We start from the raw sequence: 17,965 nt of genomic DNA, 5'->3' as shown, positions 1-17,965 counted from the left end.
TATGCATACATGTATGTATAGATATATAGATAGAGATTTAGGCAGGCTCCCCCGTCGATGCCACGTACTCCTCTCGCCAAGCTGGAGTACCGGCGTTGATGGCGAGCACTTCCGGGATCGATTTATCGCGTCTAGACAAGACGCGATAAATCGATCCCAGAAGATGGATTGCCTGCCGCCGAACCAGGAAGTAAGTGTAGACCTACCCAGTCTTTTGTCTGGCGAAAAAAATTTCCCTGGAACCTAACCCCCCGTTTACATTAATTCTTATGGGGAAATTGGATTTGCTTAACATCGTTTCACTTAAAGTAGCATTTTTCAGGAACGTAACTACAACGTTAAGCGAGGAGTTACTGTATTTAATCATTAACATGTTTGTTTTTAAAAAGGAAGCTGAAGATTTAATTCTAATCAACATTGATAATGGAGACATTACACATTCAAAATCATCTGTAGATGAGGCGGTAATTCCAGATGTCCCTTCAGAAGCAGCAGAAATATTTATAAAAAGGTAAAAAGAAACCTGAGTGGTTCGTGCCGTAAGTAGGATAAGTCCTATGGAAAACTCTTTGACAGATTTTGTTTACTTCACATAATAAAAATACCAGACTGGGCAAGGGTAAATTGGACTTTTTGTACAGGTAGCTTTATACAGTTACAGTCATAAACACAACCCCAGTATCCCTTCTTTATTATCTGATCAATGTAATGCTTCTTTCCTTATGGTTACTAATGTTGGTATTCCATAATCGTGATCAGTCTATACTGGAAGAAGGATAGACTCTGGATATGGTTTAATTAGGCCACAAATTTATCATTTAGATGTCTGGGAGTACCCAGCACATAAAAGCGTACAGTGCAGGTAACTCCTTAATTTTTTCAATATCTACCTGAGGGCTTTCGTCAGACCCTTCCCCTCCCCCCCCCCGCCCCGCCTTTTCGATTTTGGTCCCTAGCCAACCTGCTGCTGGGACCTTAATGTCCTTTCTCCCCTATCCCCCCAAATGAGGGTTAAGGTGGGCTATAAGCGGGAGGGGGGTTAGCTCCCTGCTGAGCTAGTCATAGGCATCCTGAACCCCTCCTGTTCTGCTCCTTTAACAAACACCTCTTCTTGGTGCAGGGAGGGCTTGCCCTTTATCAAGTCCCTGCCCTTCAGGTTCCTGGGGCATAAGTCAGTGTTGCCTTGCTGACCTGTTCTGCTTCTGCAGCAGCATCTGTGCCTCTCTATGCCCCCTAGCCCTTAAAGTGGTATACCCCTTCCCCTGGTAAGCCAGATGGCCACCCCATTTAAGGTGTAATGCAGTCATTGCTGACTTATTAGAAGGCAAATATTGCCCATACCACACAAGAATGTTTCCAGGGAGTATGTACACTGGAGATGTCCAAAGTTCCATGATTTATTACGAGTAGGCTTCACAAGAAATGCTGTTGGCTTTATAGCAACACTTGCGATTAAAATCTTGTAATTTCTTTAGTTGAAAGTAAGATACAAGTTTCTTTTTATTTTTAAAAAACACAAACAAAAAACCCTTGGTTTTTAAGGGATAACTCATTAATTTTCTCTTTTCTAGAGTTGAGAGCCTTCAATTGCATTATGATCTAGAACTCTGTCACCTCAGCTCCAATACAGACTTTATTGAACTACAAATGCGCAGGAGGGCTTGGCAGCAAAAACTGAATGCTGAAATTCAGCAAATTACTTTGCAGTTAATTGTCAACATCTTCAGGTGGGTGATGATAATGATTGCATGTCATAAAACCCTAGTACCAGTTAACATCCACACCAACTCTGTCTGGGAATATTCTGTTGCTATTTTTCTTTTTAGGTACTGTGAAAAATCTCTAGATCTGTTGAAGGACTGTGATAAGAATTTTGTTGCTAGCTTAGTATAGTGGCCAGTGTAGCAGTTCACATATTTGGGTATAGTTTCATTATGTTATCTATAACTTTAGATAAAGAGTTCATGGTATTTTGTTATATCCTGAGAAATTAAAATTCTTGTTTTAAACTCCCTGCCATTGCATGTGAAAACATCAGGAAGAGAGGTGTAGCCCAAAAGTCTCAGATTTGGTTCGGTATAAATAGCACTAATAGTCACACAAGTAGTGCCAGTGTCTTCTAGGCCTGCAAACTCTGCAAGGGTCATAAGAAGGAATAAAAATATGCTTAGGGAAAAGGGATTGTATAGGCATAGCCAGTGGACACAATGCAGAACTGATTCTTCTTCTTGTTTCTGTGACCCTTTAGCTCTGTATGACTCTTCCATTGTGCACATGAGTTCGGATGCAGTGACTGATCTTTGCAGCCCATTGACGCTTCCTATTGTCTGTTCTGTGTCATGAGTCTGCTCTCCCAACCATGTGAAATTTTAAAGCATAAGAACTCAAACAGGCAATGGAAAGTTATTAAAGTGCTTTGTAGTCTGTGGTTATAGATGGCATCAGCCATATTGTGGCAGTCAAAGTACCAATATGTTTAATTCATTTTCTCAGAAGCAGATGAAAGAACAGTCAACTTGGCTTTGATTTTTCTTATTGGTTTCAGTCACTTTCATAAATCTTTCCCCCAGAAATCTATTGTAATTTGCCTTTACATTTCTGGAAAATCTCAAATTTCCCCTTAGTTCCCTGAGATCTTACTTTATTAATGCAAGGTTGCGTAGGTTTGAGCAGAAACAAATTATTTCAGTATTCGTAAAATGTGCTTGTAAGGTCCTCTCCCAGATTCTCTGAGTATCTTAATCACTTGGACCAGAGTCACATTTTTCTTTTCCTCTGAGGTATTTGCCCAACTGTTCCAGCTCTACTGGTTCTGAGATCCTAACCCAATACACTAATATTCATATAGTACCTCAGCATGCTCAGAGCATTTACTGAACCTCCCATTCATGTGGGACGTCTGTACGTTTGTGTGTGTTTGGAGAGGTGTTACTTCTAGTGCCCAGGTCCTACAAGAAAATAGAGGACAGCACAGAGAAAGAACAGAGATTTGGTAAATCTAGATTTACCAGTGGGAGAGCTCCATGGTTTGCTGGTGGATTTATCCTGATGATATTTTAGCTTAATACAAAGGAATAAAAATACTGAAAAACAACGAGGAGTCCGGTGGCACCTTAAAGACTAACAGATTTGTTTGGGCATAAGCTTTCGTGGGTAAAAAACCTACTTCTTCAGATGCATGGAGACTCCATAAATCTGTTAGTCTTTAAGGTGCCACCGGACTCATTGTTTTTGTGGATAGAGACTAACATGGCTACCCCTCTGATAAAAATACTGAAGGTCTGATGATGATTCTGTAGGCTCCAGTGACTGAATTCGTTAAATTCAAATGATATATTTGTGATGGTGGCTAATGTAGCATATTGTGAGATAAATGGAACAGTACAGTCATCAGGGAAGTGTCCGCACATAGCTCCATCCCAGTAATAAATGTAAATTGACATGTTAAGACTATTTGAGCTCACCCCTAGGGCATTTGTTCAATTTGAGGGAACTGGCTTGCTGGTACTCGATTGCCACTTAGTAGATACTGACATAGTCTGGAGAAGGAAAAAATGGTTTTCTAATGAGTCTGAGGAATCTGATATGCTGCCAGTGTGAGATTTGCTGAGCTTTTACTATTGACTGGTATATACTCGAAATAAAGATTAGGTGAAATAAACTTGTCAGATAGCAAAGTATAACTCTTAAAATTACGTTGAATACTTGGCTACAAAAATGAATAGATGCTTCGTCTCTCTAAATAGATAATATCTAGAATTAAAATCTGTTAGCATTCTCCAAATGGGGTTGCCATCTTTCTTCTTTTCTTTCTTCAAACTGTCTCTTCTTTTGTTCTTTTTTCCAGCAGTGTCTCTTCTGTCTTCTAATGCTCTATCTACCAGAGTCCAGGAATGAAGGAAAGTAAATCTTTGTTGATGAAATTTCTGTTTCCAGCTCAAGCTGTCTGTTTTTGTTCTCCTCAATAAAGTGTCTTGTATTTCTGTATGCAGAGGTTTTATACTTAAACCTATATTATTTAGGGTGTTTTTTAATATCCTTTTATTAACCACTATTTTTCTAAATTAACTGTATTATGGCAGCTTAAATATTCATATTAAGATAATGCCATCAGTCAGTGATTTATGACTCAAGCGGAGGCAGTGTGGTCCCATGGACAGTACACAGAACTGAAACAACAAGGAGTCTGGTGGCACCTTAAAGACTAACAGATTTATTTGGGCATAAGCTTTCGTGGGTAAAAACCTCACTTCTTCAGATGCATAGAGTGAAAGTTACAGATGCAGGCATTATATACTGACACATGGAGAGCAGGGAGTTACTTCGCAAGTGGAGAACCAGTGTTGACAAGGCCAATTCAATCAGGGTGGATGTAGTCCACTCCCAATAATAGATGAGGAGGTGTCAATTCCAGGAGAGGAAAAGCTGCTTCTGTAATGAGCCAGCCACTCCCAGTCCCTATTCAAGCCCAGATTAATGGTGTTAAATTTGCAAATGAATTTTAGTTCTGCTGTTTCTCTTTGAAGTCTGTTTCTGAAGTTTTTTTGTTCAATGATAGTGACTTTTAAATCTGAAATAGAATGACCAGGGAGATTGAAGTGTTCACTTACTGGCTTATGTATGTTACCGTTCCTGATGTCCGATTTGTGTCCATTTATTCTTTTGCGGAGGGACTGTCCGGTTTGGCCAATGTACATGGCAGAGGGGCATTGCTGGCACATGATGGCATATATAACATTAGTGGATGTGCAGGTGAATGAGCCCTTGATGGTGTGGCTGATGTGGTTGGGTCCTCTGATGGTATCGCCAGAGTAGATATGGGGACAGAGTAGGCAACGAGGTTTGCGACAGAGATTGGTTCCTGGGTTGGTGTTTCTGTGGTGTGGTGTGTAGTTGCTGGTGAGTATTTGCTTCAGGTTGGGGGGTTGTCTGTAAGCGAGGACTGGCCTGCCTCCCAAGGTCTGTGAGAGTGAGGGATCATTTTCCAGGATAGGTTGTAGATCGTGGATAATGCGCTGGAGAGGTTTTAGCTGGGGGCTGTATGTGATGGCCAGTGGTGTTCTGTTATTGTCCTTGTTGCAGCTGAAGAAGTGAGGTTTTTACCCACGAAAGCTTATGCCCAAATAAATCTGTTAGTCTTTAAGGTGCCACCAGATTCCTTGTTGTTTTTTTCCCTTTTTTTCGGAATTAAATCTCTTTTGCTTAACATGATCATCAGTAAAGCTGGCTTTATGGCTGGACTTGGGGGACATTGAACCTGGGTGTGCACGCAGAACATTACAAATTGCAATGTAATGGCACAAAATGAGGCCCCGATTCTGCAGTTAGATCTGCACAGGCAGATCTTTTTGTCTGTATGGTGTCCCAGAGTGGGGTTCGTGATGGCTTCATGGGTCTGTCCACACAGATATAATTGCAGGATTGGGGCCTAAGTAATTACATTAATAAGCAGATGGTACTGCATGGTAACTCAGATATTGACGTTGACCCCAGTATATCTCAATGGATTTTCTGATGGAAAATGTCAGTGATAGCAGGTAGCCTGTCTTACTTCTATTGATAAGATTCTACATTTATTTTCTTTAAATAGGGGATTAAAAATTGTTCAGAAAACAGAGCCTGCCTTCTTGTAATACATTATGTTTCTATTAGTACCAGTGGTTCACTACAAAAATGCATTTCTTTAAGAAATCTCCAGACTTATAACATGTTCTTTATTAACAGGGAGGTAAAGGACCATCTAAATTATGAACACAGAGTGTTTAATAGCGAAGAGTTTCTGAAAACAAGGGCACCAGGGGATCAGCCATTTTACAAAAAGGTAATTACATCCTTGGTGTGTTCTAATCACCTGTTAGCTTATTATTTTATTATTATTATTACAAAACACCCCAAATGAAACTATTGAAATTTGGACTATATTTTATAAGCTATTAGTTTTCATAACACATTGACTAGGCAAATATGATAGCATATTGTTCTCTGAAATTATTTTGTGTCTCTTCCTCGGGTGCAAATGAAACATATTTTTTCAAAGTGAAATTTCTCTTTTGCAAATGGCCGGCATGAGACTGAAGTCACAGTTAAGGCTTCAAAATAGGACTCAAGTGGGCATAGGTCTTGTGCTCAAAAGGGGTGAATTTTGCCTTAAGTGAGCCACAGAAATTTACCATCCAGGAAAATTAATCCTTACATTCAAGGGTTTTACACACCATGATTTATATGGATGGTAAAGTCAATTTTGCAGCTAAACCTCTGGAAGATGCATTTTAAAATTTTAGGGATTAGGTTTTAAAATGAGCAAACCCGAAGTTTGGAAGAAATATAAACCCTCATGTTTCAGGGTGTAAGTCAACCTCAAACTACTGAGGGTTGAAAAGATGGTTTCTCGATGGGCAGGTTATTCCGTAACTGTCTACATCAGAGTTTGTTGCATGTTCCTCTGAAGGAGCTGGTTCTGACCGCTGCTGGAGACAGGATTCTGCATTAGGTGGACCCCTGATCTGACCCATTATGGCAGTTCCTATTTAAGATGACAAAAGCAAAGGAATATAGGGTTTACATTATTTTTAATCTACTCCTTTTGACAGTAATGTCACTTTAAGAAGTGTTGAATGCCTATGGGACAAAGTAGGAGAGTTTGAGGGAGTGGGAGCATCCAAAATCCTATCTGCCATTTCCAGTTCACTCCTCAGAAGGAGTAAGATTGCAAGTGCACTTATAAAATTTACAAAAGCTTCATTTGTAATGATATTGCTACTTAGACAATTGGTTCTCCAGGAGCCGTGCTCTGAATCTGGCAAAGAAATCAGATCACTACCACTAATAGATTGTAATAATTAGTTTTCGCCTCGACTAGATAATGAAGCTTTTTGAGTTTGCTTCTCCAAACAACAAGTAGAATATTTTTGAATGACCTATTTCTAGAAGATGCCCAAGTTCGAAGGAAATGGGTCAAAACACTAACTCATTTTACTTAAATCTGTTCTGTAGACTATACTAACGTTCGTGCAGATCTAATAGGACAAACTGCCAAATTTATGGTAGGATAATTTTTATTTTGCCAAGATTTTTATTGTGCAAAATATGTATGGCAAACAGAACAAGGAAAAAATGTACAAATCACGAAACAATCCACTAATATTTCTATGCAGGAATATTTCCTCAAGACAGCTTAAAATGTTTATAAAGAAATTTCAAAGCCATAAAAAATGTTGCATACAATGAATTATTTGTTAAAAGCACAATTTGTATAATAGTTTCTAACACTTCATTGTAAACGAAATATTAGTAAGTTAAGAACTAAAATTGACATGTATATAATGCTTTACATCTTCAAGTTGCTTTGAGGATTTGTGCCATCTAAGTCCTCAAAATTTACCAAAATAAAATCAAATGACCTTATTTTCTTAAATGCTAAATAGCCTAATGATACGTTCATTTACAACAAAATCAGATTGGACCGCATTTAATAAAGTGGCCAATAATACCAAGCATTATATTAAAAGGGCAATTGGTTCAGTTGCTGCTACCTGTTATCTTAATAAACCCAATTGTCAGTATAGCATGCCATCTAGTGGGAAAATAAAGTTACAAATATATATAAATAAAAATCCCAGAATTGCTGCTTAGATGCCACTTTGACAAGTGCATTAGAAATACTGTATATAGATCAATGTATTTTTAATTGGAATGGACCACCTGGTAATTTTAGCCCTGCCCCACTGCATTGTAGCAGAACTTCTTATATATACAGTTTCTTTTTTCCTTTCTTATTTTTTAAATACATAAATATATTTATTCAAATTCACTGAAGCCCTGTGAACATAATTCCCCCTGGCCCTTTGCCTGTGATACCTCTTCCAAGACATGGAGTTTATGCCCCAGGCAAAGTAGTGGAGAATCAGTTTATTTGTTTTCCCATTTAAAGAAAGCTCTTTCTCATAACTACAACCAAAGATCTAGATACCATCTTGCGTTAACCTTAGTAAATTTGTAAGGAGGTCGGGTATCACAGGCATAGGTGTGGTATAAAAACTTAGATGGATAGTAGGGAGACAACATCAATGAGACTTAAACATGTGCTTAAATGCTTTGCTGAATAGGGTAGTTTGGTGCATTGGTGAACAATTTTAAGAGCCCTGTGCTAGAAATGTTTATCCTGTGTTGCTAGAAATGATACAAATTATTGGTTACATATGTTGGTGGTCATTTTCTGTCATTTGAAGTTGTAAGGGAAGAAGGGAGACCTTTAGGGAGAGTTTGGATGTGTGTGTAATATTTTTGACTTTAGATGTTTTTCTAAGAGTCTCAGCGATAAGTCACCTTAAGGAGGGATAATTTAATGGCTCTCTCAAGAGGGAATATTCAGTCAACGGCAGGGATATCATCCCAATTTTCTCTTCAGTTTGGCGGTAGAATTTTTTAACATGGAGCTGTGAGGAGCCTCTTCCTTCACATCATGAATGAAGTTTAAAGTTGCTCAGTTACAATCAAAAGTATTAGAAAATATAAAATTTAGTGTTTTTTCTTGTTAAATCTGTAGTTTAATATATAACTGTCTGTCATTAAAATGTATACCATAAAATTATACAGGGTGTGTAAAGAGGTTGGCTTGATGTTGCTGTTGGAATTTTTAAGTTTTGCTTTTCTTGACTTTTGTGATTTTTTTTTTTTTTTTTAAATTGTGCAATGTTAACATTGCATTCCTATAGGCTTTTGCATTTAATTCTATTAGGTCAATAAAATGGATGAAGGCTATTAATAAAAAATGTATCCTTGTATATGATCGACAATTAATATCAGTTTGCTGTTGTGTATTGCAGGTGTTAGAGACCCATATATTTCACTCGTTTCTTAAAGCTCGTCTGAACAGAAAGATGGATGCTTTTGCTCGTCTTGAGTTGAGCACTCAGTCTGAAGAAGATAGGTAAAATTTTCTCACTACAGTTTACCACAGACTTGATTTTCCTTCCATTGAAATCAATGCAAAAATGTCTTAGAATGATAGTGATGTAGGATCATGTCCTATATATACATAAGTTCTTCAAGAAGTGTCTCTGTGAGTGCTCCACTTTGGGTGTCTTGGCGCCCTGCGCTTGTAATTGGAGATTTGTAGTAGCAGTGTCTGCTTGGGCCGCACACGTGCCGTAGCTGTCTCGCGCAACTCCGAGCAGTTACATGGCGGTGCGCAGCCAACTGTTCCCCAGTTCCTTCTCTACCGCCTTTGCCTTGAGTCAGAGTGACAGCAGTACCCTCTCTTACTTTAGATAAATTAACAGTTCATAGCTGTTCCCGATAGTGTTAGCTTAGTTGTAGTTACCCTATCCCCTTGTCCTTTATGTTTTATGTTTTACTTAATTTTTCTTAAAAATATATATATATATAAAATTTAAAATATATATATATAATTCCCTTCCCTCTTTTATTCCTGCCTCCCTGGCAGGTACTCAGCTCTTGCCTTGGGGGGGGAAAAAAAAATAAAAAAAGAAAGAAAAACAGGGTTTATCTCTGTTCTTTCTCCAAAGGACTTTCTCTTTCAGGCAAGCCTAGCTCACCAGGCTTTAAACACTGCCCAACTTGCAGACTCTCCATACCAGGGTCTGATGGCCACGCACAGTATGTCAACTGCCTTGGCAAGACGCACATTACCCAAAAATGTCCACACTGTTGAAAACTGACAGGAAGGACAAGGAAGGCCAGGGATTTCCAATTGAAGCTCCTTATGATGGAGAAATCCCTCGGACCAGCCTCTGACCTTGAGTCCAGGACGCCTCCTGGCCAACAGTTGCCAGCGGCAGCGTTTGACAGGGGATCTGATTCAACGACGACTGCTAAGGAGCCTGCTTCTAGACAGGTTTCAGAGTAGCAGCCATGTTAGTCTGTATCCGCAAAAAGAAGAACAGGAGTACTTGCTTCTAGACAGGCTACCAAAAAGTGGCCCCATACATCCCCACACTGAGAATCACCTAAAAGAAAGTGATCTCCAAATGAAAAATCTGCCCCGGTACCGATGGCACCGAGAGTGCTGGACCGCGAGGCACTGGGAACGTCCGGTGCCGAAACTTCCCGAGAAGCTAAAGGCCGTATGTGGGCAAGCTCTAATGCAGGTGCACGTAGAAAAGTCTGATCTGAAGAAAACCTCGGCACCGAGCAGTACACTGGCGCCACCTACTGTACCTATGTAGCACAGCTCTAAGTCATCGGCACGGAGCTTCAACTCTTAATTTGTGGTCAGTGCACGATGCCTTCCCGGCACCAAGCTTCACGGTCCTGCAGTATTTCATGAGGCACGTGGACCTGATAGCGGCTTCAATGCCTGAATCTCCTCTACTCGGTACTGACAGTACCCCGTCTAGACTGGGACCAAGCCTGGTAACCATTCTCTGTGGATCAGCACCTCCTATCTCCAGTGATGAGGAAGAAGAGGATGAGGCAGTAATATACACTCCTTGTCTAAACCTGGACTTTCTCATCACCAAACATCTACAGACATGTGGGACTGGTATGATCAACCATGGGCACTGCCCCCTATACCAGTGGTCTCCAAAGAGGAGTGCCGCCAGAGCAGTGTTGCTTTGGCAGTTCGGGCAGGAGTCTGCTTGGGGTGGCAAAAATGATAGAGCCGGCCCTGTGGCGCGGCAGGGGGTGCATGCTCAAAAATATTTTACTGACGGGTGCATGATCAAAAAAGTTTGGAGACCACTGCCCTATACCATTCCCATCCAGCTGGCCATACTGGGATCCATGGGCAATGTAGAGGGTCCAAAATCTCAGGCCTCCGAATCTGCTTAGGTTCAGAACAACACTGTCCCCTTCTCCAACTGTCCCAGCGCCCTCAGAGACACAAGAGGAAGAGACCTCGGAGCCTGAGGACACAGCTGAAGGTGACACTCTGCAGCCCATTCACATCTCATCTTTGTCACTGGATGAAACGATAATGCCCCCCCGCTTCCCCCTACTATGGGGGATGATTTCAAATCTTTTCAAGATCTCTTCAGAAGGGTAGCTGAATCCCTGGACATTTCGCTAGCACAACTACCAGAGACCCAACACAAGCTCACGGACATACTCCAGGTATCCTCAGTGGCAAAGATACCTCTGCCAATTAATGATGCTATCATGGAGCCTGCAAAAATAATCTGGCAGACACCCACTACAGCCCCTCTCTTGTGTAAGAGATCTTACAAAAAGTATTACGTGCCAGCAAAAGGAGCTGAATTTTTATTCATCCACCCCACACCAAACTCTCTCGTGGTGGATGCGATCAACCAAAGGGGAAAACAACACCAGTCCAGAATGACCCCATATGATAAGGACTGGAAAAGGCTAGATTTCTTCGGATGGAAAACCTACTCCTCCGCGACACTCCAGTTCTGCATATCCAATTATGCGGCCCTACTGGCAAAATAAGCACACAATCTGTTTGTGAAAATGTCAGAATTTGTTGAAAGTTTACCTGATGACATAAGAGCAAATGTTTTTGAAGGGCGTCTCTTCACCAGGACGGCCCTACGGGCCTCTCTTGACTCTGCAGACAGGGCAGCATGGTCCATTGCAACATCCATGGTCATGTGCCGTGCATTCTGGCTCCACCTTTCCGGGTTCCCACCTTCCCAAGGGAGATCCAAGCCACTGTTGAAGACTTATCCTTTTGAAGGGTAAAAATTATTCGCAGACAAAACCGATGTCTCTCTACGCACCTTAAGGACTCAAGGGTGAACTTAAAAACCCTGGGCATATACGTACCTGCAAATAAAAAGAGAGAACAGGTTTTACAACCAGAGATTCCGGTCTACACCATACTTCCAGCCACAAAGACGATTTCAGTTTACACCAGGCCTGCACAACATGCGGTGCGGGGGCCGCATGCGGCCCATGTGGGCTCACTGTGCGGCCCGCATGGGGTGAGTAGGTGGGCTCACTGTGCGGCCCGCGGGGGGTGAGTAGGCAAGCGGCGGGTGAGGGAGGGGGGCTAAGGAGGCGAGTGGGCAGTGGCGGGGGATGAGTAGGCGAGCCGTGGGGGTGGGGACTGAGGAGGCGAGCGGGCAGGCAGTGGCGGGGGTGCAGGTGAGCCGGCGGTGGGGGAGGGAGGTTGAGGAGGCAAGCAGTGACTTGATGGCTGACCTGGTCTACTGATCTGGTCTGGCTCCCATTCCCTCTCCAAGGGTTGCAGCTATCTGTAGGTGCTGCCTTCCATGCCTTCCTCATTCACACGTCATTCATTCAACAGGGCAATTGATTACAAAGTGAGGGGAAGATCTTATTCTACTTCTAGCAAAAAGACATTTTTCTCTTACCTTAATTATACTACCTTAGGAGCCCGCTATAACATATTACAAAGGTTCAATACTGCTGTTTTTTAAATTAATGGAGATATCCTATCTCCTAGAACTGGAAGGGACCTTGAAAGGTCATTGAGTCCAGCCCCCTGTCTTCACTAGCAGGACCAAGGACTGATTTTTGTCCCAGATCCCTAAGTGGTCCCCTCAAAGATTGAGCTCACAACCCTGGGTTTAGCAGGCCAATGCTCAAACCACTGAGTTATCCCTTCCCCAGTGGTGCTGGGGAAGGAGGGTTTGTTTCCGCGGGGCGGGCGGCACTGAGGGGAGGAGTTTCGGGGGGCTGGGCAACGCTGGGGGTTGTTTCCGCGGGGCGGGCAGCACTGTGGGGGGTGTTGTGTTTCAGGGGGGCTGGGTAGCGCTGGGGGGGGTTCGGCCCTCAGCTGTTTTCTTTGGAGTAATATGGCCCTCGCCGCTTTACGAGTTTTGCAGGCCTGGTTTACACCATACTTTCAGCCACAAAGACAGTACAACCAATAGCATAAACAAAACCAGAACGGATGTCGGCAGAACCAAGATCAATCTTCAATGTCTCAATCATCCACCTCCAGACAATCATTTTAAAGGTGTGGTCAAGGGCACAAGACCTTCACACTTTCTAGTTCCAGAACCAGATACGGTCCCCCACCCATTCGGAGACCGTCTGTCACCATCCTACCCAGTCTGGAACACCATCACGACAGACAAATGGGTTCTAGAGATTATCCAGAAGGACTACTCCATCCACTTTATTTCTGTCTCGCCTACCCAACCCTCTTCCCCGTCCCTCTTCAGGGACCCCTCTCACGAGCACCTGTTATAACAGGAAATAAACCACCTTGTACAATTAGGTGCCATGGTACCCGTACCATCCCAACACTGGGAGAGATTTTTATTTCCATTACTTTCTAACTCGGAAAGAGAATGGCGGGTGGAGACCCATTTTGGATTTACAAAAACTCAACAAATTCGTGAGAACGTGATGATTCAAAATGATGAAACTAACCACAATAATTCAGGCATTAGAGAAAGGAGATTGGCTCTCAGCCCTTGACCTCCAGGATGCTATTTTCATATTACTATTCATCCATCACACAGAAGAGTCCTGAAATTCACCCTAGGGAATCAGCATTTCCAATACCAAGTACTACCCTTCGGCCTGTCCACTGCCCTAAGAGTTTTTTCCAAGGTTCTTGGTGTCATTGCAGTTCACCTCTGCAGACAAGGAGTGATGATCTTTCCATACTTAGACGACTGCCTGCTAAGGGCACCAACGTAGCAAGGAGCAATAAACGCCACGCAGACCATGATAACCCTGTTCACTGACCTAGGGTTGCAAATAAATGTACAAAAGTCCACATTAGTTCCTGTCCAAAAGTTGGAATTCACAGGGGCCTACCTCGATTGTCTCACAGCAACATTACCCCAGCAACACTTCCTCACTCTTGTCAACCTAATTTCAATGGTGATGGACAGCCCACAAACATCTGCCAGAACATGCTTACAACTCTTGGGGCACATGTCTGCAACAACCTTTGTTCTAAAATATGCCGGACTCCACATGAGATCCTTACAGGCATGGCTTTGAACAGTGTATACTCAACACATGCCTCACGATGCCATGCAGGGTAAAAGACTTGCTAACACGGTGGACAGACAACGTCTGCTCAGGAGTTCCTTTCCAACAAAAAGCTCCAACCATGACAATCACGACAGACGCTTCCTTACTTGGTTGGGGGGCACATCTAGCGACAATACAATCTAACGCTGCTGGTCCCCAGCGGAGTCCAACTTGCACATAAACTTATTGGAGCTAAGGGCATTCTGAAATGCATAAAAGCACTTTCTCCCTTTAATCAAAAACAATGCCATCAAGATCCTTATGGAAAATATAGCATGCATATTCTATATAAATCGCCAAGGGGAAACAGGATCATACCCCTTATGTACAGAGGCAATATGCCTTTGGAATTGGTGCATCACGAACAACACAGAGATATCGGCATCCTATGTGCCGGGATTTCAGACTACAACAGAGGATCAACTAAGGAAGGATTTTTCACAAACCCACGAGTGGGAGATGGATCCCGGAATTCTCAAAGCCATATTAAAACTGTAGGGGTTCCCCACTATAAATCTGTTTGCAACAGCTCAGAACGCCAAGTGCCCGAATATTGCTCCCGGGCCAGATTGGGACACCACTCCCTGGGCGACACACTCCTAAACTGGGAAGTGCAACTGATGTATGCATTTCCCCCAACTCCTCTTAAACCAAGTCATTGACAAGATCAGGCAGAACAAATCCAGGATCATTCTCATTGTACCCACGTGGCCCAGACAAATGTGGTTCCCATACCTGTGTTAGATGGCAGTGAAACCACCTCATACCCTTCCCTTAGTGCCTCACCTTCTATCACAAGATGCGGGATGCGTCTGTCACCCCAACTTCGCAGTACTCCACCTCAAGGCCTGGTTATTTACTCCATGGCTGATGGGGGGTCGAGAAAGACTGTTCTGAGGAAGTGAAATATACTACTGAGCAGTCAGAGACTAAGCACAAGAAAGACACATATCCATAAGTGGAAACAATTCTGCACTTGGTGCCAGGGCAAACAGTTCTGTCCAGTCTGTCCCACTACCAAGAATCCTCAACTATATACTGGGGCTTAAAGAATCAGGGCTATCCATGAGCTCCATCGGAGTACACTTGGCTGCCATCACCTCTTTCCATGACAAGGTGGACCGAGTCACTATATTTGCTCACCCGACGATTAAACGCTTCTTTAAAGGCATAGAAAACACTTATCCCACCCTAAGAAACCCTACATCCATGTGGGACCTCAGCCTTGTTCTTTGCGGTCTTACAGGAAAACCGTTTGAGCCCCTTGCAGCTTGCTCCTTGTTGCACTTCTCTGTGAAGGTGTCTTTCCTCATTGCTATCACGTCCGCAAGACGGACGGGAGAATTAGGTGCCCTAATGGCACATCCATTTTATACAAATATTCTTCAATAATCCTACGATCGCACCCCAAGTTCATACCCAAGGTTGCCTCCCCTTTTCATTTAAATCAGCCCGTTTACTTACCTGTATTTTTCCTAAGCCACATGCTGATGGGAGGGAGGCCTCATTCCACATGCTAGATGTTTGCAGAGCATTAGCTTTCTACATAAAAAGAACAAAAACATCCAGAAAATCACCTAGACTATTCGTTTCCATAACAGAATGCTTGAGGGGCCAAACCATCTTAAAACAGACTATCCAAATGGGTATCTGGATGTATCCATTTGTGCTACCGAAACAATAATCTGCAACTCCCACTGGGAGTCTGTGCACGCTTCACCAGAGCGTTAGTAGCATCTGTGGCCTTTCTAAATAATGTACCTATCATTGACTTTTGCAAAGCAAGTATCTGGACATCAGCCCATACTTTCACTAAACAATGTGTGTTAGAACAACAATCATCAGCAGAGGCTCAGTTTGGACTTATGGTATATCCACCATCAATAAACCAACTCCAAAGCCCCTACCCTCCACTGAGGGGCACTGCTCAATAGTCACCTAAAGTGGAGCACCCACAGGAACACTCCTCGAAGGAGAGGATTACTCACCTTGTGCAGTAACTGAGGTTCTTCGAGATGGTTGTCCATGTGGGTGCTCCACTACCCTCCCTCCTCCCCTCTATTTTGGAGTTTCCAGCCGATTCTCTGGGGTAGAGAAGGAACTGGGGGATGGTTGGCTGCACACCGCTATGTAACCGCTCAGAGCGGTGCGAGACTGCTACAGTGTGTGTGCGGCCCAACTGGGCACTGCTACTACAAATCTCCAATTACAAGCACAGGGTGCCAAGACATTTAAAGTGGAGCACCCACAGGGACAACCATCTCGAAGAACCTCAGTTACCATACAAGGTGAGTAGCTTTGTCTTTCTAGGTAATTGATGCGCCATCTTTTATGAAACTTTTGTCACATCCTTTGCAGTAAATTGGCGATAGTCGGAGTGCTGTGAGTTGGTAGGTGTTACTATAATACAAAAAAGAGCAATAATAATAAATTACAATTTATCTTCATTTATGCTGCTGCATAGTATAATATGTGTAAAATGTAATTAAAAATTGTTTTCTTCAGATTAAATTCAATGCTTGATAGCCCAAGAAGACTGACTGTGGAGAAAATGGCTTCTAAAAGATTTAACCCTCAGTATATGATTAGTAAACGTATGGTAATAAGTATGCCTAATCTACAAGATATTAAGCCTCATGATAGTCCTGCTAGGACTTCATCACTCCGAAGATCAGAGACAGAGCATGGTAAGAAAAATGTATCTAACAAGTACATTATCTTGTGATATCATGGACCAGGTATTTGGGTGCTCACTCGCCTGGTGTGGCTCACAGTTTAGTGCGCCAATCTCTGGTCAGACTGTCAGAAAACAGGGCAGACACCCGAAGTGGTGGTATATTCTACAATTAGATTTCACCAATCCACGAATGTGGATTCCTGAAGCACCAAACTAGTTTTACCATAGAGCCATAGACAGTCACTGTAGACACTCCAGCCTATAGTACCACTCTCACAAACTGGACTTTATGATGAAAGGTTATTTAAACCAAATTCACCACACATCAGGTTCTTCCAGCCCTTTGGGGCAAGTCACTTACCCAGGTCAATCGGTACTTCAAATCACACACCAAAAACAACACTGTAGCCAATCCTTAGTAAACTAACTAAGATTTATTAACTAAGAAAAAGAAATGAGTTATTAAATATTTCAAGCAGATAAAATACATTACAGTTGGATCAGAGTATATAGTGCAAAATAATATCAGGGATGTTAAATCTGCTAGTTTTCTATGAGTCTCTCTGGGTTGCCCAGATAAATTGGGGACCTCAGTCCTGTTGTTCAAAATTTCCCTTTGTTAAAATTCAACATTCCAGAGATGTGGTAGGAAAGAGGAGGCTACGGGCTTTTGTCCACTCCTTTTATATCTTGACCCCTTTTAGCTGGAAAAATCCTGGCTGTGTTACATATTACAGGTAGCTTCATGGCGTACAGTGCTCTGTCATCCATCCTTCATCTGAATTGCAGATTCTAGCTTGCACCTTTGCCAAAGTGCCATGTGAGCTATCTTCAGGGACAACATGCAGACACCTTAGTTTACAACTCCTTTGTTATTTCTAAAGAGCTAACCCAGGGGTCTTAAACTCAAATGACCACGAGGGCCACATGAGGACTAGTACATTGGCCCGAGGGCTGCTTTACTGACACCTCTCCCCAGCCAGCCTTGGCCCTGCCCCCATTCCACCCCTTCCATGAGGCCCCACCCCACCCTGCCTCTTCCCACCCCTTCCCTGATCCCATTCCAACCCCTTCCCCGAAATCCCCACCCCAACTCTGCCCTCTCCCTGCCCCCAGGGGCAGCAGGAGGGATGTGGGGTGTGGCGGGGGCTCAAGGCAGGGAGGTGGGGTGTGGCCGGGTCAGGTTGCAGGGTAGGGCAGGGGGTTGGGCTGCAGAAGGCATGCGGAGTGCGGCAGGGGACTCAGGGCAGGGGGTCGGGGTGCAGCAGGGGGCTCAGGGCAGGAGGTTGGGATGCAGGAGGGTTGTGCGCTGTGGCAGGGGGCTCAGGGCAGGGGGTTGGGGTGTGG

The 17,965-nt window shown here is 43.1% G+C and overlaps 1 protein-coding gene and 1 long non-coding RNA gene across 2 annotated transcripts in view; one reads left to right on the top strand and one right to left on the bottom strand.

Moving 5' to 3' along the window:
* DENND3 (DENN domain containing 3) overlaps positions 1–17,965 on the top strand; it is an 88,415-nt gene that overhangs the window by 37,954 nt on the left and 32,496 nt on the right. Inside the window, 5 exon segments of the mRNA XM_054020256.1 lie at positions 390–511; positions 1,572–1,727; positions 5,725–5,821; positions 8,826–8,929; positions 16,447–16,628. Of these exon segments, the coding sequence (XP_053876231.1) occupies positions 390–511; positions 1,572–1,727; positions 5,725–5,821; positions 8,826–8,929; positions 16,447–16,628 (661 nt within the window).
* Positions 11,708–15,474, bottom strand: LOC128832693 (uncharacterized). The gene is made up of 3 exons (XR_008444033.1): positions 15,406–15,474; positions 14,728–14,834; positions 11,708–11,748 (listed from the first exon to the last, which is right to left on the bottom strand). It is a non-coding gene; the product is annotated as an uncharacterized LOC128832693 (long non-coding RNA).

Source organism: Malaclemys terrapin, chromosome 2 (assembly GCF_027887155.1).
Source record: "Malaclemys terrapin pileata isolate rMalTer1 chromosome 2, rMalTer1.hap1, whole genome shotgun sequence".
Taxonomy (NCBI): Eukaryota; Metazoa; Chordata; order Testudines; family Emydidae; genus Malaclemys; species Malaclemys terrapin.
This window is presented reverse-complemented; position numbering and strand designations above follow the sequence as displayed.